Here is a 23,022-nt window from a genome sequence, read left to right as displayed (position 1 = left end):
CCTGAGATTGAACTCACAACATTGTGATTGTGAGTGGCTGCACTACTGGCATTTAACTAATGAGCCACCAGGGCTCCTATATTTAGCAAAGACTGTCTATACAAAGATTGTATTAAGTTCATAAGAGCAAGACTGGGAAAGATCCATGATCATAACTCTGGCCTGATACAGACGGGCATAAAGGCGCGCCGAGATGCCGCCCCTTTCTGCCCCACATGAAGGCTGTAGCAACCAAGCCGTGGTCTTCAGAAGCGCTAAAAAGAACCCACTCTCAACAGGTTCTTTTTAGGGTGCGCACACAGCGCTATTAACACCCTTGTGCATGTTGATGATGTCTGCATGGCGTGGCACCATTTGTATGATGTGCCACGAGTACGTCATCATGGCGGCCCACAGGTAGATGGGGGTGTGCCATTATGGCGCGGTAGGGCTTGGGAACGTGCGGTCGCTGCACGCTGTCAAAGCCCTAATTTCAGCCCCTGGACAGCGCTTGTTGCCTGTTTGTATCAGGCCTCTCTTTCCTTTTCTTATCCAGTTTGAAGCGTTAAGGAGGAAGAGCACAGATTTTTACAGAAGCAGGGTGAAGTGAGGAGCAGAACTTTGGAAAGTTACTATTTGGATTACAACTCCCAGAATCCCCAACCAGCATAGACATTGGTGATGATGGTTGGGAATGCTGGGGTTTGCAGTTCAAATAATAACTTTTCCAAGCTCTAGTTAACCCTGATTTACTTCCAGAGACAAACACCTAACCTGGTAGGATAGATAAACACCTATCCCCGTGGGACAGAGAAAACATTCTAGACTTTATAAGTCTTCTTTCACCGTTCTTTAAATGCTTATGTGTAATTTTGCATTCTTCAAAATGTCATAAATCAGCCTTGCTGTATTTGGCAGAGACCTACTGATCATTTTGATTGGATCCCTGGACATCTGTCCCAGCGTAGTGCTTGATGGTGCTTTTGGAGCCAAAGGTATCCAAGGCTTCCCAGCCACTCAGTTACTGAAGTGGTCATCTGGGGATCATCTCTGAGTGCTCAAAACTGCAGAGGAAGCTTCTAAACAGGGATACTCTCATCTCTGCTGCATCCCTTTGACTTGTTATTGCCTGATTTGCTCCCATTGTATCTTGTTGCTGTTTATATGCTCATGGTTATTATCGATGTCCTCATTTCCTGGTTTACTGACTGGAATTTTGGACCATAAATGATCCAACAATTTAGGAATCAATGAAATAGTACATAGTGTTGCATGTTCCAAGTAGTGTCACTTTTTGTAAGTGTACAATTGTGAGCCCATCTGCATAAATTTCTTCCAGAACACAATCTAGAACACAATCAAATACAAATGGATTCAAATTACAAGAAAAGAGATTCCACTTAACCATTAGGAAGAATGTCTTGAATGGAAGAGCAGCTCAATAATGCCTTTGGAGGTGGCAGACTCTCTGTCTTGGGAGGTCTTTAAACAGAGGTTGGATGAGCATCTCTCAAGAGTGATTTAAATTGTGTACACTTGCATGGCAGGGGCCATAAGATGGCCCTTGTGGTCACTTCCACCTCGAAGACTCCATGTTTTTATGATATAGATCAACACAGCTGTTTCCTATTTGGCAATGTAGGGATTATGATGATAAATTCCTACTCTTAAACATTTATCATTATACCAATCTTCCAACTACCACCACTGCTTCTCTGTTGAGGATTAAAGTCTCCTCTGGCTGATTTGAAGTAAACAGCTAGAGTATCTGGATAAAGTAAACACAATCAAGTAGCTGATCACAGATCTTCCACCCACATCACATCTGTTTTAGCCCTTTCAAACAACTTAGTAAGTCAGCCTCCCACTCTCAGACTAATACTAACACCAGCTGAGGCATCCATGTAGCTATCAACTGGAGCCTGCTTGCATGTGAGGCCTAGGCTAGGTATGACAAAAGCAGCCGTTCATGTGTATATTCTCTGGCTAATGTTTCCACATTATGGCCCTTCCATGCTACATTGCAGTACCCTACTCCCATTGGTATTGGAGCCTCAATTGCTAAAACTATAACAATACTTACAGGACATCACATGAAGGCTATCAAGCAACTAAAAAAAGCAGGTGGTTCTGCCATTCTTATTGTGTGAGATGCAGGTGTATAGGCTTTTGCAATGTATCTGGACAACTTCCCATTGCTGGGTGGAAAAAAACTGCTCAGGGACAGAGTTTGGAAGTTACTTTTTTGGACTGCAGTTTGGACTTACCATCCCATCTCAGAGATTCTGGGAACTGCAGTCAAAAAGTTACCTATTCTAAAGTTCTTGATATGGTTAGCACTAAGTGAAGCCCTTAATCACACAAGCCCCATTCTCATTACAATTGTGCTAGTAAGGAGAACTGGATGCATGCCAGTTTCTTCTGCACTCCCCCTAACCTCACCACCCTGCCCTATGTCAAACCCAGTGGGCCTTTCAGGGTTTCTATTTTATTTTTAATTTTTAATATTATTGCAGTTCTGGAGATATGCTAATATGGTTTTAGCAGGAAATGTAGAAAATAAAAGAATGTGGAGGGGGAACCTCTGTGTGGATAATTAGTGGAACAGGGAAAGGGAAGCGGGGGAGACACTGACATCGCCTGACTGCCAAAATCAGAACTGCCATGCAAAGAATTTATCACACCTGAAAACTAACGGGACAGCAGTACATTTGGGAGTTTATTGATGGATTTTCCTGGAAATGACAAAATGTACGATGCATGGAGTGTCATGTGAAAGCATTACCAAAGACTCTATTTTTGAATTGTCATGGGGATTTCAAAGTCACATGTGGTAAAATCCATAGCACTATGATTCCACTTTACCTGCCTTGGCTGCATCCTCTGGTATCATGATGTTTGTAATTTGAGTAAGCAGTAGAACTCTCTGGCTGAGAATTCTAAATAACATCCCATGAGCTTAATCAGGATTACATAGGACAGAGCCATAAAGTGGAATCATAGTATTATAACAGGACAGTGTGAAAGGGACCCAGGATGGGCTCAGTCTCCACTTCTCCACATGTAGGTTGTATACTAGGCAGGCAACAGAACAGGGCTATAATGAGAACCAGGGCTATCTAGCGGTTAGAGTATTGGTATAGGACTGGAGAGACTTGGTTTATCAGGTGCACCAGTCATTATTTCCTGACCTAACCTACCTCACAAGGTTGCTACGAGGATAAAAATTCATAAGAGGAACACATTCAGTGGTTTGAGTTCCTTGGAAAAGAAGCAAGAAATAAATGTAATTAACAAGCCAATAATATATTTCATGAATTCAGTACTTACACTGTTCTCTGGGATGTAGATGTTCAAATATAAGCAGTCTTCACTGACAGAAAAAGGACTGACTTCACCATCCCCAGGTTGCCAGCAACTAGCCCTAGAGGTCAAAAAACACTACATGAACAAGTGTTTTTACTATTAAAATTGAATAGCAAATAAAGACAAGACTAGCATCGGTCCTAATCAGAGTAGGCAGGATATAAATAAACGTTTATTATTTATTATTATTATTATTACAAAATCTTCAACATTTCACAGATAAAAAGTGGCATGCATGTGGCCTAGCAACATCAGAGTGTGATCAAAAAGGCAAAAGTTATTAATGAGGAAAAAGAGACAAGCTATCTGCAATTTGTTTTTGCCTGAGACTGCTGGGAAAGGTAGGATGCTGCTGAGTGAATGGAATACAAACAACTTTTTCACTTTGAACTCAAGTCGCAGCAATTGAAGTAAGCTGAGTACAAAAGGGAAAAGTAGAAAGTGGGGAGAGAAACTGGGACATTTTAAAAGCAGCTGGAAAAAACAGAACAACAAAGGATCAATCAGGACTGCCTGCCAAATCAGGATACTTGGAGAGTATGGACTTGGAAGTACAGTAGTTGAAGAGCAAAATCCCCATTAATCTGTACTCTGAAAAATTGGACTGAATATGTTTACACAAAAGATCCATTGTTTAAAATTATGGAATCAAAAGAGACAGACATCTCTGGCCTAGGATAGCACTCCTTGAACAAAACAAGCAAACAAAATATAAAAGAAGAATGAAAAGAGAAACAGCTGAATTACAGTATATACACAAACTCCAATCCATGAACAGTATTGTAGACTGGAGACAAAGGCTTCACACTACACATATTATAACACTGGTTAACACTCCAGCCTCACTAGGCCACTCTAAGCCAGTTTATCTGTTTAACTATTTTGTAATGTATAAGGGATACCATTTCAGTACACTTGCTCATCCATGGATTTGGGTATCCACGCAGCATCCTGGAACCAAACCCCAGCAGATGCCTTGAGAGGATTCAGGGAGTTGAAGTCCCAAACATTTTTTTTATGTACTCTGAAACTACTTAAAGCACATTTATCCTCCACTGATCTTTATTTCCTCAGCCCAACCTCACCAGATATGGTCAGATTGCCACCCACAATCCTGGAGTGTGCAGGGGGATACCAATTTTTTTTTTACCAAAAATAATAAGGATGTAAAAAGCCTTGTGAGTGCATTGGTGATGTCTGTGGCCTGTGGGTAACTTTGTTCTATAGAATGTCATGCGTACAGATGGCACTATATAAAGCAGGGGGAAACTGTAGATAGTGGTTATTACTATTGTTGTTGCTATCATTTATTTATATAGCGCCGTCAATGTACAGGTGTACAATGTAAAGTACACACAAAGGTGAAGTACATAACTAAGCAACAGTTTGCTTTGCCTTATTTACTATGTGTCACTGAGCACCTGGGTAAATAAGTTGCAGGCCTTATGGTGAACTGTGGGACGGATGTGGTTAAATCAACTACATGCACACAACTCAGGTGGGTGAGAAATTGGGTCACTGATGGTTAGGGTTCCAGCTGTCATCCAGAAGCAATAGGACTGGATGGTATAAATAATCACCACTTTTTTTTGCAACTCCCTTAAAGAAATAGCACTGAAAAGTCAGAGGATGAATTTACACAGTTTTTCCCCTCCTGGACACAGTTACAAACTGAAACAGATTGGAATAGCTGCCTTGAATTCCATCTTGGGAGCAAGAAGGGATATAAATGCAATAAACAAGCAAACTAACAAATTCAATGAGTTTGCTAAATAAATATATAAATGGTTTTTTGTCTGCTCTCCCAAACCTGGTGCCCAGGGATGGCACTGGATGTTTTGCTGCCCAAGACAAAGGTCAAAATGGTGTCCCACCTCCTTTTCAAGCACAAAACCTCTTATTTTAGCACTGCACTTAATAGTCTAGTTTAGTAAGACAGATTGTGTGCCCTTTCTTAAAAAGCATGACTGATATATTGTAGGTTTCGGCCCTGTTGGTCATACAAACGAGTAAGTTTCTTTACACACAGAGATGTGCTTTCTGGCCATTGTGTAAAGGATGTATTTATTTCATGGTTGTCTAAGCTGATTTCCACAAGTATAACCATTTCACATGGGCCAATCAACACCATTCAACAATTGACTAAACAGATCTACTCTAGCTAGGACATCCAGATGGGAAAAATATTCATCACAAAGTGTGAAATGAGTTGGTTATCAGCATATTGCTAACGTGCAAGACACACATTGGTATGATGCAATACAGTGTGGTAATATTTTCCTATGTGAGGGGAAACAAAGAGAGCTGATTATGCTCCAGTTGCATCTGCATTTCACCACATCGAGATATCATTGTAAGAATGAGTAGCACCAGAAGAACTACTACAGGGATTCTTTGTTGTAAGAATAAGTAACTCTAGAACAACTACTGTGGGAATTCAAGGACATAGTCATGTTATTCTGGATCAGTGTGCAAAGGGATCTTGTAGCAGCTTTGAAACTAGCTAAGAGAGAGAAGTTAGTAGCATAACCTTTAATAGACTTAAGTCTATGTCATCAGGTCTATGAATGCTTATGCCATCAACTTCTATGGGGATGTTTTGCTGTAAGAATGAGCAGCTCTAGAACAACTAGTATGGGGACATTTTGTTGTAACAATAAGTAGCTCTAGAAGAACTACTATAGGAATGTTTGCTTATAAGAATGAGTAATCACAGAAAACTATGATGGTGATGTTTATGAATAGCTCTAAAAAACTACTGCTGGGATTTTTGTTGTTGTTGCAGGAATGAGTTTCTTGTTCTGTGCCTTCAAGTCATTTCCAACTCATGACAACCCTAAGGCCAACTATCAAAGGGTTCTTCTTGGCAAGATTCATTCAGAAGGGGGTTGCCTTTGCTTTCTACTGAGACTGAGTGTGACTTACCCAAGGTCACCCACTGGGTTTCCATGGCTGAACAGGGATTCAAAATCCTGGTTTCCAGAGTCCTAGTCCAATACTCAAACCACTACACCACACTGGCTCTTTCAAACAAAGTGCTACAGGGATGTTTTATAGTAGCTCCAGATGAATTCCACAGGTTCATTCCATTTTACACTGAGACTTCCCTGCAAAATTTGAGGGCAAAACCCAGCTCATCCAAGCAAGTTTTGCTGTGTTGTACAGGTATCAACAGTAATGATATGTTAGCCAGAGAAAGACTTAAACGCTTTGATATCTGAGGTGAAAAGGGTGCCTTCCTTTATGGTAATAAAAATGTTACAAATAACTAATGTTCTGCTGGCCTTTAACAGCATCCCCAAATTGATGGTGGAACCTTGTATAATGATAGGGCCAGTGCTGAATTTATTGGAAATGGTGGGACTCTAAGCACATGAGATGGTTGCTGGAGATTAGACAGATACTGCTTCAGTACAGACAAACCATTCTTGTGTACGTATGAGAAGCAAAGTGATGAGAAATGTTCAGCAGACCATTAGCAACCATCACTTTTCTCACCGAGTCATTGTGGCATTCCAGGATTCCACTGGAGTAAAATCCTGGGGTGGATTAAAGCGGCTCTCTGCCACTGGAGGTGCTGCATATGGAATCCCAAGGAACTGTTTGATTCTCTTCCAGCTGGAACCCACTTGGATGACTTGAGAAGTGCCAAATAAAGTTCCTTGCAATGGGGTGTTTACAGAGGGAGCATCACCTATTTCAGCAATGGGTCCAAATGCACCTATACATACAGAAGGGAGATTACAGTAAATACATTACATTCAAGCTTTGGAGAAGACTTTGCTGTCCTGATTATTTTCTTAACGCACATAGTTTCCATCTGGGTTTCTAAAAATCTGCTAAGGGCAACATCAGCTTTTAGCATACCTGCACAAAAGCCTGCAGATGCAATACTTATCCTCAAATCAACTACTTGGGGACAGCCTAGAAAATTCTTTAAGATTTTTCAGGATTTTTACTTTTAAAAAGCTTCTGAGTCCATGCTCCTAATGCAAGGCTGAGAATTTTGTACTCTCCCAATGCAGAAATTATGCAGCCTGAGAGGGACATCACTGTAGCTCCCCCTATTGGCTCCAAAAGGAAAAATATCAATTGCCTCCAGGGTGCATCATTCTCTATTGTAACATTTTCCTTCACCATAACCTTTTTAGGGCCTCAACATTTTTTTTCCAAATAGAAAATGTTAATTTGTTCCCTTGTGGTATTGAAAAAAATTGATAGGAAAAATCCAGGGTAAAAAACAGGATAGGTTTTGTTTCAGACCCTCTCTAGCTGCCCATCTCTTCCCAAACTCATCGGATAGTATAGTCACTTGGAAAAAAGTAGCGGAGTTTCAAAAATTCCTGTTGTTCATGAAGCTGCTAGTTGAAGAAGTTCCTTTTATATTTGTTCCATCCCTGGGCTGATCATTGTGGGTGAGTGCTTTCAACATACCAGATGCAAGTTGGTGATCCCTTTCATATGTTATTCCTAGAAAATGGCTTAATGCTGAGAGAATGAACTGATAATGGAAGAAACAAGCTTTAATGTAAGAAACAAGTATTTAAAATAAAATAAAATAAAAATCTAAATAATCTGTTTTGTGGTTTAAAGTGGCTGCAACTGCAATTAAAAGATTTTATACCTTATTACCAAACCAGAACACTACGGGTATATCTACATTATCTCAGTTTCATACTGTTTCACTGTAATGGCTCAATTTTCTGAAATCCTGGGATTGTTATTTAGTGAAATACTTTCATTCCCCTGTTTTAGTTGAGGGGAAGATGGTCGAGCTCTCTGGCAGAGAATTCCACATGCCTCAACAAATATCAAATCCCAGGATCCCAGAAGATGAAGTCATGACTGGTAAAGTGTAATTTATAGATATTGCCACACTGCAAATCCAGGGTAAAAACAACACTCATCGGCCGGTTACAAACCGGCACTTTAGTGCGTGATGAGCACGCACTAGGGTTACAAAAGGGCGGTGCTTCCGCACTGCCCTAACCCTAGTGCGTGCTCATCACGCACTAAACGGCGGCCCTTCCGTACGGCCGCCGCCGTGAGGACGTCACGGCCACGCCGCCTCTAGACGGGGCGGCGTGGACGTGACGTCCTTGCTCTGCGCCAGGGCGCTTAGTGCACCCTGAACATGGAGCAGGAAGGAGCTCCGTTTTGGAGCGCCTTCCTGGTTTAGTCCGCTGGGCGCAGCCTTCAGACGGCTGTGCCCAGCGGACTAAAAGAGAAAGGGGCCAAGCGGCCCCTTTCTCTTCTCCCCGCTGCCGCGGGGTGTCCTTGGGGCTTGAAACCCCAGGGACACCCCTTTTCAGGCTGCAGGGAAGCGGCGTTTTGCTGCTTCCCCGCAGCCTGAAAAGTGGCGGATCGGGGCCTCAGCGGCTGCCGTTCTGGCCGCTGAGGCCCCGATACTCCAGGGAAAGGGGCGGGTGCAGACCGCCCCAAATGGGCGGTCTATAACCTGCCATCGTGCTACAAAATATTCCGCTCTTTCCTATTTGGGATTATCCTATTTTTTCCAAAGGCCATGGTCAATCACACTTTTTTATTCCTGCTATTAGTCTAAAAAAAAAACTTTTTTAGACAACAGCTTCCATAATTCCTTGGATAACATGAAAAGTGGTCAGCTTGCTTGGACAATTCTGGGAGCTATAGTCCAAAAAGACAATTTTTCCAAGCTCTGTTATTACCCTCCTCAAAATTCACTCCTCAAATACTTCCATAACTTACATACCTTGCCTGCGATAGATATAAGTAGCTGGCTCCTTGAGCAAAAGTTGACAGTGGTGGCCCTGGAGTCCAAGTGTGCAGGTCTGGGTTTCTGGATAAAATATGCATCGTGCGGCTGATGACTGTATTTCAACAGTAGTCACCAAGCATAACTTTTCCTTTGCACATACTGCAAAGAACAAAAAACAGAAAAATAGTGTGAATGTAATAGATCACTGACAAATAAGCACTGAGAGACTGGAGAGTAAATTGACTGAGACTTACAGATATGCAGATTACTAAAGTGAGACCTACCAACTTGGAGAGCAAGTTTCAAAGACAAACATAAAATAATTTCTCAGCTGGCCAAGAGAGCGTCCATGAAGTCCAGACACACACACACACTGGCACACTACATACATTATAACACTAGCTAACCCCCCAGCCTCACGGGGGCTCTCTTGGCCAGTTCATCACATCTTCTTTTTGGCTACCCCATTACATTCTAATACTCATTTATATACTTATCTGCTAACCTTGGCTTGAGGCAATATCCTTGCCTTGTCCCCCAAAGACAGTCACTAAAACTGGTCACCTAATCTCCACATTCACAAAGTTTTGCATTCCTACAAAAATTCTCACACAGAGACTGCTATATAGGCCTGTCCCTAGGCTTCCCAGTCCACCAAATGCATCTGAGGAAGTAGGTGCAAGTCTACAAACAGTCATGCTACCATCTTTTTCAGCTGGTCTCAAGATTCCACTGCATGCTCATATATTCAAGCACTCTTATGATTCTACATCAAAATCCCTGTTCTCCCAGAGGTCTGGACTGTAAATCATCACCTTAGCAACAGTAATTTACATCATTCATTAGACACAGACCAGATCATTGTATCCAAACAATGAAAAACACTGGAAAGTTTGCAGTCGTTTTCCTGTTACAGACCACAATGCTGATCAAAGTGGAGGAGACATAAAATCTTTATAAGGACAGTAGGAGAACTCAAAGCCAAAGTCACGTTCCAGTCTTAAGGAATGGAGAGCAGCTTTGGTGCAGCTTCTGGCCTCTTAAGATGCATGTGTCATTTAAACAGCATACTTCCAAAGTGACCCGAAGCAGCTTTATTTTGGCCTGTCTGTATGGGCCCATAGTGCCTCTTTACAAATAAATAAATACGTGGGAGGGAGGAACAGAAGAGAGAGGAGAGACAGCCTAGTATCCTTAAAGAAGTTCTGATTTTTATTAAACAGGAGGAAAACCAATTCAGGCTTAATAAAAGGGACTGTCTCACCTGTGAGGCAAAAATCTCGGACGGTGGCAAAATCACTGGAGGCATCTCTGCTGACATGCATAACATCATATTTGGAAATGGAAGGATCAATGAGAATAGCTGACCCATCAACACGTTGCCACTTGTCCAAAGTCACTAAGAAATGAACATGAAGAAATTCAAAAATAAAATTCCAGTGAATTACAGTTCATACCTGACAGAGCAATGAAGGCCAGCTTCTAGTGGGACAAATTTAGCTGCAATCCTATACTTACTTATTTGGGAACAAGTAAACTGAATTCAGTGGCAGCTTCCTTTTAATTCACCATGCATAACATTGTGCTATTAGAGAACAAAAGATCTAGCTGTGCCTAGAGAGTTTCATTATGCCTTTTTAAATCTAATGATGTAGGTTATTCTACAGCTCTATTGGGTGAAGTACAAAATAGGTGGAATGCATGAAGTAGAATTTTCTTGCTATGAAGACACAGTTATCAGACCTTTTTAAAAAATTATTGCAATAATAATGACTTGAAGCCACTATGATATGGAAATCAAGTACTGTAAGTAAGTCGAGTAAGGAATCAGTGACTCTCTAGGTGTGGTTTTACTATAATTTCCAACATTCGTGACAATCTCACAGGCTAGTTGATGCCAATGGAAGTTAGAGTCCAGCAACATCCAGAAGGCCATAGCTATCCTAGCCTTAAACAGACTCATTTACAGGATCTGTTGTTTTCACAGGCCATATTCTGAACCAAACAGGATTCAGAAGAACTACCTAGCAGACTAAAATCCCTGGGGGGGGGGGGGATTCAGCATACATTGGCTCTGTCTTACAAATACGTATAAGAACAGAGGATCTATAACTGTATTAAACAGTTTATTTTGTGTTCATGTAGATGGATCTCCTTTATGATTTTTAACAGTTTGTAACTGGTGACATGGATCAAATCTCTTTATATGCAGGTCATATACTCTTTTGAGTGGCTAATTCCTTATCTTGCATCACCATGCATGTGACCCTGTTTAGCTGCAAGGTGATGGGTTCACACTATGTTAGTGATGTGATGACCCCACTCAAACCACTGGGACAAGCTAGGCAAGACCAGCAAAGGGTGAAACATGTGTCCCTCCAGAATCCAGTCAGCTTTAGGCAGTATATTCAGCAGTGAAGGCTGATGGGAATTATATTCTAGCAACACCTAGATAAGCACACTGGATAATTCCTGGATACCAACGTGTGATTAACTTTGCCTGGATACAACCCTTTATCTTGAGTGGGACCAAGAAAGATATAAACCAGAGGTTCTTAAGATGGGGTCCACTGGTTCCCAAGGGGTCTTTGAGAGGATGTCAGCTAGCTGTCTATGAACTTGCACAGATTATATATATATATATATATATATATATATATATATATAGTTTTATTCATTAACTAGTTTTAACTATGTGTTTTTAACTTACCTTTTAATATTAATAATGTTTAATTATTTCTAAACTTTTGTACTTCTGTCTTCTTAAATTAGTGTAGCCCGCCTTGAATCCCATTGTGGGAGAAAGGTGGGATATAAATCTTTGAAATAATGGATTGAAATGAAATAGTAAATAATTTGTTAATCTCTGAAATTTAGGATTTTCTTCCATTATGAACATAGGCAACAGACCATAGTATTATCCATACCTGTGACTTTGAGACCAGTAGAAAACATAGTTATTTTCATATCATATTATAGTTGGCAGGTGTATTTCAAAATGTCATTTATGTCCATCATTATATCACAAATTTGTTTTCTTCAAAATACTGATAACTGTGTTTGAATAAGATTGGTTTGGTTTCTAATCCTAGCTATTTGATTTTATGCATTTAAAAACAACATTCTGAGAAAGGGTCCATAGGCTTCAGCAGATTGCCAAAGGAGTCCATGGCACACACAAAAAAGAATAAGTAGTCCTGATATAAACAATAGGTGCATCTACAGTGTAGAAATAAATCAGTTTGCCACCACTTTAACTGTCATGGCTCCATCCTACAGGATCCTGGGGTTTGTGGCTTTCTGAGGCACCAGCACTCTTTGGCAAAGAAGGCTAGAGACCTTGTAAAATTACAAACTCCAGGAATCCATAGTATGGAGACACAGCATGCAAAGTGGTGTCAAACTGCATTATTCCTACAGTGTAGATTCACCCAGTGACTGAACCACTCTCACAGTTGTATTTCTAGTTTGAACTTTTGCAGACTTGGACATTAAAAAAAATCACGTTAATAGCTGGGTTTTAAAAATAAAGACAGCGAGAACTACACAAGTTATGCACTTTACTTTTACCTTGAAAATAACAACAAAAATGGAGCCTCTTCAGGAACAAGAATTTAAGAAACATGTTTTAAAATGGTAATTACACATCAATTTTCTACAGTCTGCAACTGAATTGTTCACTCTTCCAACACAGTGGAGGTAGTATGTCTAGCTCCAGACACAAAGCTGCAAATAACTGGTTCTCTTTTTCAAAAAATAAAGAAAGAAAAGGTTGTGTCTGGGTTCCATTCCATTGTAAACTAAAACGTCTGGGTCCCCTAAATGGGTTTCAGAGGGATTTTTGTTGGGATATTATTCCACTAACAACCAGCCATTCAGTCAGCAAGCCATGAAACCACTTTGGTGCCACAGCTTCATCCAATTTAGAACCTACAAAGTAAAAGCAGGAAAAGAACAGCCCTCTGGGTGCGACAGAATGCTGATGAAAACAAGGCCACAACTACAATTAGGCCTATTTGCGGGACAAAAACATATCATTTCAATTGGGTGGCTAACAGCATCATGCTTTTCTAAATTCAATACTTCAGTGGAGGAGTTACACCACATAGAGGGAGTTTTAACCCTTTTTTCCCAAGCCAGGATCCCCACAAAAATGCCCACAAACTGTTGTGTGCCTTCAAATCAGAGACAACATATGGTGAACTTAAGTGAACCTATTGCAAGGTTTTCTTGGCAAGATTTGTTCAGAGTGGGTTTGCATTTGTCCTCCTCTGAGGCTGAGAGAGTGTGACTTGCCCAAGGTCACCCAGTGGGTTTCTGTGCCCAAGCAGTGAACCCTGGTCTCCAGAATCATAGTATAATGTCCACATCACACTCGCAACTTGGAACAATTGCCATTAGGCAAAATGATCCCTTTGGGACCAATGGAAGTTCTCTCCCCCAGACCCATATTAATGGCCACATTTGGAGGAAGATGGTTTTCATTTGCAGATAGAAAATGAATGATTAACTGTCCCTCCCCAGTGTATTGCAGCCCCAGTAAAAACTGAATTTCCCTGAACCAGTTAAGAAGGAAGAACTGGCCACCATGCAATCAATGGACCTCTTGAGGTTCAGTGGAGCCCAGCTTATTTTAGTGATGGGCATCTAGTTCACAAGCAAGAAGGCATTTTGACAATTCACAGACTAATATAAGACCAAAAAAAAATCTTAACACTAACTTTGCAAATCAAGAGAGGAAATATAAGACTATAGCCATGATAAAGAGAAGATCCCAGTGCATTCCAGGAAAGGGAGCAAATGTATCCAATTTGGTTCCTCCTGGTTTCCTCATCAGGTTGTTTGTGGGGATGGTGGAATTCATTTATTCTAATGAACACATTATAAACCGAAGGAAAACTTTTTCACACCTCGCTTATTGATCTGGGAAGAGCAAATTTGTTTTTTGTTGTTAACTGTCATCATGTTGACTTTGACTTATAGTGATCCTATGAATGAGAGATCTCCAAGTCACCCTATCATCAACAGCAATCCTTAGGTCTTGGACACCAGGGCCCTAGCTTCCTTGAATGAATCTATGAACCTGTAATGTGGCCTTTCTCTTTTGCTACATTCATGTCTTCACTTGATACAGCCAAAGTGTGAGAGCATCAGTTTAGTCATCCTGGCTTCTAGGCTTGATCGGCTCTAGGACCCATGTATTTGTCTTTTGGTATTCCCTGTGGATATAGAGGGCTGACTGTACTTTTTCACTATTGTAACAAGTAACGGTTATGGACTGCTTCTCAGGCATGGTAATGAACAATGGGAACAAGTTCCTTTTAAAAGCGACTTTTAAATTTACTTTTAAATTACTGTAAAAAGTAATTTCCCACTCTCTGAAGGTAACTTGCTGAATCATATTTTCCTGTTAAGCTGTAGTAGAGGAGCTACTGTTCTATTCTAGGGCCACCAGATTGAAACTGGATGAAATATTTAGATGAGTGAAAATGTACCATCCTTTCCATAAGCAGGTGCCTCTAATCTATAGAGCTTCAGTGTTGTTGTGGAATTTCTGTATCTCTTTCAAACCAGACTACAGACATCAAAACCTCATTTTGGTTCTCCTTTCATTGCATAATTATGGCCTTCTGAATCCAAGCAGTTCTGTAACTTTTATATAGGCATCTAAGGGGTGTTTCCTGTTTTCCAGAGATTCTTCAGCAGCATGTCAGATGTTCACCAGGGACAGAACTTTGAAATGTTCCTTTTTTTTTCTTTTAGCTTTTTTCGTGGGAGTGGGGAACAACAGCTCTAAGAGTCCCCTAGCCATCAGAGCCAGTTCTATGCTCTAAGAGTCCCCTATTATTATTATTATTATTATTATTATTATTATTATTATTAACCTTTATTTATAAAGCGCTGTAAATTTACACAGCGCTGTACATACAATCTTTTTAATTGGACAGTTCCCTGCCCTCAGGCTTACAATTTAAAAAGACACGACACAAAAGGAGAAGGGAAAGGGGGTGGGGAAGGGGCCTCTCTAGTAGGATAATACATATAAAATACATAGCAATACAGGAAATGATTCAATAAAACAGACAACAAAAGAACAACAAAAAGCAAGTGACAATTATGCAATGCCTGGGAACGCTTCTCTGAACAGGATGGTCTTCAGCTCCGTTTTGAAGCTGGTTAAAGAAGAGATGGCTCTTGTTTGCGGGGGAAGAAGGTTCCAGGAGTGAGGGGCAGCAATTGAAAAGGGGCAAATCCGAGATGGGGCAGAGGAAATCCTGGGCTGAGACAGCAGACCTTAACTACCATAACGGAGGGCCCTAGTGGGAAGGTGAGGAGAAATAATTTCTGATAAGTAAGGAGGGGCCAGCCCATGGAGGGCTTTAAACGTTGACAGCAAGAGCTTATACTGAATGCGGAAAGGGAGAGGGAGCCAGTGAAGGGATGCCAACGCAGGAGAGATGTGGTCAGAGCGGTGGGCGGATGTGATAATGTGTGCAGCTGAATGCTGGACAGAAATTAAAGGACGGAGGTGAGAAAGAGGAAGCCCAGCCAGGAGGACGTTACAGTAATCGAGTCGTGAGACCACTAGGGCATGGACCAGGATCTTGGCAGTAGAGGCAGAGAGATATGGTCGGATTTTGGCAATGTTGTATAAAAAGAATCTACAAGCCTTGGCTGTGGTCTGGATCTGAGGGATACACGACAGAGAAGAATCAAAGATAAAACCAAGACTGCGGGCTTGCTGGACTGGTTGAATAGAAATGTTGTCCACAGAGACAGAAAAGGAGTGTTGAAGGTTGGGCTTAGGAGGAAGGACAAGAAGCTCCGTCTTGGACATGTTGAGCTTCAAACGCTGATGGCGCATCCACTGCGAGACAGCTGCGAGACAAGATGAAACTTTTAATTTTATTGTATTTTATTTACTTATTGTATTTTATTTTATTATCTTTATTTTTACTGTTGTAACCTGCCTGGATTCCTTGTGATTGGGCGGGCTATAAATAAATCATTATTATTATTATTATTATTATTATTATTATTATTGCTGTTCAAGCCTTGGAGAAAGGTCAGGGGTGGAAAGATACAGCTGGGTGTCATCAGCGTACAGATGGTAGGAAAAACCAAAAGAACTAATGAGTTTACCTAAGGACAGTGTGTAGAGAGAAAACAGAAGGGGACCCAGAACAGAGCCCTGAGGAACACCCACAGATAAGGGAACAGAGGATGAAGTCTGTCCACCTGCAACCACTGCAAAAGATCAGCCAGACAAATAAGATCGAAACCAGTCGAGAACAGAGTCTGAGAACCCAAGGTCAGAGAGTATGTCAATTAGCCATCAGAGCCAGTTCTATGCTCTAAGTCCCCTAGCCATCAGAGCTGGAGAATTCTAGAGCTTGCAATCCAAAAATCTCTGAAAGTTTCTTAGCTCTGGCCAAGAACAAGAATAGGAGCAAGTGCTTGTGGTTGAAGGGAGAGAAGCTCAAGGTAACCTAGTCTGACTCTCTTCTGTAGTTAGCATGAATATATCTAATTGTGTGAAAATGAAGTCCATATATGAACTGGGGAACTTAACAAATAGTGGAAACCTACTAGTGGCAAACTCAGGTCTAAGTCCGCCTTACACCTGCTTATGTCTCTTCAGTCAAGGAAAGGGTTGGCATTCTCTTTCTCTATCCTTAACCAGCAAAGCACAAAAACCCAGACCTACAATAGAGTCCTCCTCTTGGCCATTCCATGCCTGGTGAAAAGAAGTGAGGGATTTGTGAAATGTCTGGCCATGTCCTTGTAGCCAGATACAAAATGATCACATCCTCCACTAAAACTTCCAGAATATCCCAGCAGACCTCAGCAGATTTCCCCTCTGAGTACAGGAAGATAGCCAGATGCTTCTCTGATCCTCCGTTGCTTTCACCAGCCATGGAATGGTCTTGGATGTTGGGAGACCTACAGTGATTCTATGGCAAGTCTAGTGATCGAAGAATGGGCAGATGTAGTGCAGTTCTGCATGTGAAACTACTATCATACTCTGGACCATACATGATCAAAGTTATTGGCTACAATCCTGTTGGGCAGTTCCAATTAGAGTAGACTTATCAGTTGTTGAAGGGTGAGTCAACATTATTATTTTATTGGTTTTTATTATTTTATATTGGTCAATGACTGAATAAACAGATTGAATTGAATTGAGTCAACATGTAGGTAACTCCAATTGATTCGGTGTTCCTAGTCTAGTCAGGACTATTCACATTCCGGGACTTATTCTGTGAAAAATTCACATATGGTATTTTTGTGTAGAAAACAGCATTTTCTGCACAGGAAACAGCTTTTTATGCATAGGAAATGCTGCCTCCTACTGAGGATGACAATGGCAAACCTTCTTGGAAGAAACATGCCGAGAAAACCCTGTGATAGGTTCTTCTTAAGGTCGGAAATGACTTCAAGGCACACAACAACTTGTGCAGAGAATGCTATTTTGTGCATAAAATACTGGCCTGTATACAAAAAAACTCATGTGGTCATGTGTGGATGTTGCATAGAAAACTGCAAAGATTCTTATCAAGAACTATGCTTTTTAAATAATTTTTTGAATATTTTTGAATATTCTTTGCGTCCCTACAAGATTATATCCCTAACAGATTCACACCCCAAGAAGGCTGGATTTTGTCCCAGGGTCTGAGGTTCCCTGACTTGGTTTTAAAAGAAAAAAGATGAACCAAAATTTAACTCTTAACATCACCATCCAAGAAATCTGGAGTAGAACAGCAATAGCACTATTTCCCTGTAACTCATCACCCAACTGCTTTTCAAACCCCCCCCCCCCAACCTTGATCTCAAAATCGGTTTGTCACAGAGGGAAAGGTGACTGTATTCTGTTCTAAATTTAAAATAAATAAATAAATAAACAAACAAAGGGGCATAGGGAAAAGCTATCAGCATGTGTGTATCTCTTTATACCAATATATTTCACATTAAAAATTGCACTGATGACTCTCATAGAAGAAGAAACTCTATGTTTCTTTTGAGAATGTTTCCTTGTGCGCACATGTTTTTTGCCAGCCTAGCTGGAAAGGATAGAATACAAACCAACATGTGCCCTTCCCTGCCCATCCACACACCCATCCCCACCAAAAAAAAAAAAAAATCCACCCAACTACTTGTATAATAACTATAATCATGCCTCTGGGACTACTACTTTTCTCTGCACACAAGGCTGTTATTTTATAGCATGGAAGAATCAAGCCAATGTGAAATAGAACCCTTCCTGCATTCTTTTGGCAGTGCCAAAGCATCAGATGGAGGGGAAAGCAAGCACACCAGATGTTTATCTGGATTTTTTAAATAGGCTACTTATAAATAGAGAAGAGCTTCACTTTCCAAAATGGGTGGTTATCAGCCTAGTAAACTGCTGCAGCAGGTCTCAGTTGCTCTTTATTCTCATGGCCCATTTGAGATGATGCACATGAATAATGTCAGTTCCATGATTTGGAAGTACACTTCAAAAGGGTTTTAAGAAAAGGAAAGCTGCACTTGAGGTTCCACAGATCCCTGGGGAGCTATGCCTGTTTAAGTGACTTGCTGACTTTGAATGTTTTGAATATTTGCTGACTAGCAATTTTGTTCAGAGGCCAAAATCAGAAGTAAGCAGAATTATAGCTATCATTGGATTGGAACGGGTTCTGGCCACCAACTGACACCTGCTTTGCCTCCAGAAACCACTGTGACAGACAAAATAGCAGCAATGGCCATGTTCATGGGCCTAATTTTTATTTCTTGTTTCCAAGCAACCAAACATTAATTTATGTTTCTGGAAGGAAGAGGAAATCCTTGATCCACTTCTGCTTGAGCACTGACTGAAGAACCTGGTAAAACTTCCCCAAAACACTTTCTTGTCACTGTTGCCCCATTGTATGAAAGCTATAATGAACAGTGTGCTACAAAAACAGAGAAAAACATTCCTGAATGGTGATGATAGGGAGGATGAATATGAATGCCACAAGAAGAAAAGAGACTCAAAAGTAAAAATTTAGGGGGAAAAACATATAAGAAACTAACCTAATATGTCAATGGAAAGGTAGAATGGATTTATTAGTTATCTTGATGCTTCAGCATCCCCTTGATGAGCTCAGTGTGTTGTGCATGGCTCTCTTCCCACTGTCTTCGCAACAACTCAGCGAAATAAGTCAGGTTGACATAGAGAGCATTGACTGTGGCAAGGTCACTCACTGCATTTCATGGTTCAGTGGGGAATAGAAACTGTGTGTCTCAAGTCCCAGTCTGACATTCTAAACTGAACCTTTTCACCCTGGAAAAACCCTTGAAATAATTTTCAGGGTTCAAGGGACCCCTGCATTTATTTTTATCTCTATGGATCAAAAAGAATGTCTTTTTTCCCCAATCAGAATTGGCCCTCTGTATCCATGGCTTCTTTATCAACAGATTCAAACATCTATAGTTTCAAAATATATATTTTTAAAAGTTTAAATTCCAAATAATAAACCTTGATTTTTGTCATTTTATATATGGGACACCATTTTAGTACACCGTTGTATTTAATGGAACTTGAGCATCTACTGGTTTCGGTATCCACAAGGAGTCCCGAAACCAAACCCTATGGGATACCAAAGGCCCACAGTACAATCTCTCACACAACACCTAATGATGTTTCACAGATTCCTAGGGTTTCAGAGAACTCTGGTTGAAAAACCCTGCCCAAACTACTATGGACATTATCATATAAGCCCTCTTTATCTCTGCAATCTTGCAAATTAATGAAAATGCATCATCATCACATCTTGTCAGTTGCATGACTGGGACTACTACCACCATCATACTTTCTTCCAGACTCCCCTTCAACCCCGCCTCCCTGCCCTATGCCCTATGCCCTATCCAGCATGCCTTTCATTCTATTCTATTTTGCTGGGTTGTTTTTTTAACTTCTACTTCTACTTTACTTTTTAAAACACTATTCTGCAGTTCTGGATTTTGTTGTTGTTGTTGTTGTTGTTGTTTTAAAAAAGAAATTAAAAAATCAGGTTGCTTGGGAATAGTGAGAGAAAAGAAAGGAGGAGACATTAACACCATATGACTGCCAAAATCATAACTAAAGTGGCAGTGACATTTCACAGAGGAATAGTTTTGGGACTGCCACACAATTGGGAGCTATTGATGTGTTTCCTTGTCAATGAAAAGGGATGCCTAACCACACTTGGCATACCAACAAATACAGGTCAGAGTGTGATACGTTTCATCAAAGGTATTATTTTATGACTAAGATCGAGATTTAAAAGCCCCTGTAGTAATTTCCTACACTACACTGTTTCTCTTCAGGCCAGAAAGCAGAATATCTTGCCAGCAGCACACTGAGTAGTCAATACAGTGGACCCTTGTTATACGCTGGGGTTTGGTTCCAAGATCCCCTGTGGATAACAAAATCCGTGTATGCTCAAGTCCCATTAAATATAATGACATAACAAAATGGTCTCCCTTATAAAAAATAGAAAATCAAGGTATGATATTTGAAATTTATACTTTTTTGGAACATTTTCAAACTGTGTATGCTTGAATCAGTGTATAAAAAATCCGTGTATAAGAAGGGCTGACTGTACCTATATTCATTTACATACACACACAAAGAGAGTTACAGATTTTTGGATTGTCCTAAAATGGTATATTATGTCTTCATGAAGCCTGTACAGAAGCCAATGCAACGCTTTGTAAATAAAGGTTTCTCATTTTCTCAGGACCAGAATTTTCAGATTTAGAACAGAAGAATGGTCTTCAAATAGCAGGCCAGACATACATAGGAGAGAGAGGCTGAAATTCAAGTAATCTTTCATTATTAATGTGCTGATTATATTTTTACTTACCATTTTCTTGCCTTTCAAGTAGAAGAACAGGTGGACACACCCTGGGAGTAGTTGCTATAAGAAGATGGAAAAGGAAGTAAAAGACAACACATTATAGTTATTTTCATTTGCATAAGGTACTTAGTACTTAAATAGAAGGAAAAGGTAAAGCCCTTCTAACCTGGAACAAGTAATGAATAAGAACCAGAACTTGGAAATACTATTTTGTGTACCAGAACTCCCAGAATCCACTCACCAATCCATCGGGGGGATTCTGAGTGTTCTACTCCAAAAACGTAATGTTTTCCAAGCTCACATAAAGGAGACTGCATTATCATTGTAACTGTGGCAAGATAACACCTACACCCAAATGAGGCACAGAGGCCAAAAGTCTCCAGATGGCCCCTATGAAGTGCTAAAAGACCATTAGAGATTTCATTTTGTGAGAGGTGATTATATACAGAACTGATAGAACAATGTGCACCTTAACTTTTATTGGAATTCACTGGATTTGTGTAATCTTAAAGTGCCTTTCTGCAATGCACTTAGTTCCATGAAGATTAACACCTTGGTGAGGTCTATAGTGCACCTAAGTCAAGTTTGTGTAACTTCAGACTTATCCATCCAAATACAGCTGTACATTCTGGCCCTCCCAGTGTTTCATATGCTGCCTGATGTTTGCAACCAGGAGGTTTACTGAGGATCTGGTGGGCTTTCATACATGGTAGGCAGCAGAAGTGGCTGGAGACTTCCAGGTCACTGGAGTGCTGACTCTGCTCTGGTATTTAGTAACTATCTAAGTTGGTGGACTTTATCCCCAAAGCAGGTTCAAAGCTTGGCTAGTTCCTTTAAAGTTGAGATCGAGGCCTTCAATAGATTCACTAACATAGCAACCATGTGATGTTACATATTGGTAGGCTACATTCAGCCCCATGTGTCACAAGTCATATAGCCATAAGGTGGGTTTGTTTGGACAGTCCTACCCTTTAGTAGTTCTTTGGACTACAGGGTCATTGGCCATAGCCATTCCTGTCTACATTTCTATGAATTTTTGACCTACATGGCTAATGTTAAACCAGCTCTACATTAAACAATCTTTAACTCAGGATTGTGGAATCTTTGGTCTTCTAGATATTTTGGATTGTAACACCCAAAATTGCCCACCTCCAGCTATGGCTTCAGGGAATTGAAACTACAAATACAGATTTGTCCAAAACAAATACACAGCAAAGTCTCTCTACACCTGGAAAGGCTGCTTTTCCTTTCCCTTCCCCTGCTGAAAAGTCTATATGCTCTTAGGGGCAGAGATCTGTTATATGCTTGATTTTGCTCTTGTCATTGGGTAAGTGATTCTTATATGTTGATAAAACTTACAAACCTCTATTTCATTTTGGCTGAGTAAAAGCTGGGGGGGAAATAACCTGGTGTTGTTGCCTTTTCTTTTCACAAGCTTTCACGTGCTTTAAAGAAAACGTGAGGAACTTCACCCCCACACACAGGATATCACTGTGGTCAGCTAGTTGCTCAGTATAGTTTAATGGCCAGCAAGAAGATGAAAATATAAACACAGTTTAGGCTGAAATATGGACATCTGAAAAAAAAGCCACTTTCAGGCTGGATTCTAATTAAAAGGCCTACATTATTATTACTTTTTAAAAGGAGGCCAGAAGTTCAGCTGAGCTCAGATACAAATCCTATTTAAGTTCCAGATTGCTTCTGCCTTTGGATTTAATGTTGTACAAAGGCAAGCTATACTGTCTCGGCCTTAAACAAATAATCATTTACACATGTGCACACAACACAATTTGAAATAGTTTTTATGCAGGCATGGGCAAACTGAAGCCACTCGTAAGTAAGGTGAAATTGTTCATCTCCGATGATAAATTATGTGGAAGCATTCAAAGACAACAACATGACTCTTATTTAGGTGTGTGTGGTATATTTTAGAGATGCAAAGAATATTTTTTGTTGTTTCCTTGACAAAAAGGGGGCTTTTTTAACACTGAAGAAACCCAAATACTAAAAATAACACAGTTGTGAGATTTCTGCACAGTTCTCCTGACATTCACACATCCTGGTGTGTTGTGGTGAATT

General features: G+C 40.5%; 1 protein-coding gene across 1 annotated transcript in view; it reads right to left on the bottom strand.

The window, feature by feature from the left end:
* TG (thyroglobulin) overlaps positions 1-23,022 on the bottom strand; it is a 167,032-nt gene that overhangs the window by 67,994 nt on the left and 76,016 nt on the right. The window contains exons 31-35 of the mRNA XM_089517988.1: positions 20,950-21,003; positions 10,347-10,481; positions 9,077-9,241; positions 6,844-7,066; positions 3,310-3,403 (exon numbers count right to left, since the gene is read on the bottom strand). Coding sequence (XP_089374114.1) covers positions 3,310-3,403; positions 6,844-7,066; positions 9,077-9,241; positions 10,347-10,481; positions 20,950-21,003 — 671 coding nt within the window. The remainder of the gene's footprint in view (positions 1-3,309; positions 3,404-6,843; positions 7,067-9,076; positions 9,242-10,346; positions 10,482-20,949; positions 21,004-23,022) is intronic.

The sequence above is a fragment of the Sceloporus occidentalis genome, unplaced genomic scaffold (genome assembly GCF_023333645.1).
Source record: "Sceloporus occidentalis isolate IW3139 unplaced genomic scaffold, rSceOcc1.0.p SCAF_3, whole genome shotgun sequence".
Taxonomy (NCBI): domain Eukaryota; kingdom Metazoa; phylum Chordata; class Lepidosauria; order Squamata; family Phrynosomatidae; genus Sceloporus; species Sceloporus occidentalis.
The sequence above is the reverse complement of the archived record's forward strand: the minus strand, read 5'-3'. Positions and strand labels throughout refer to the sequence as shown.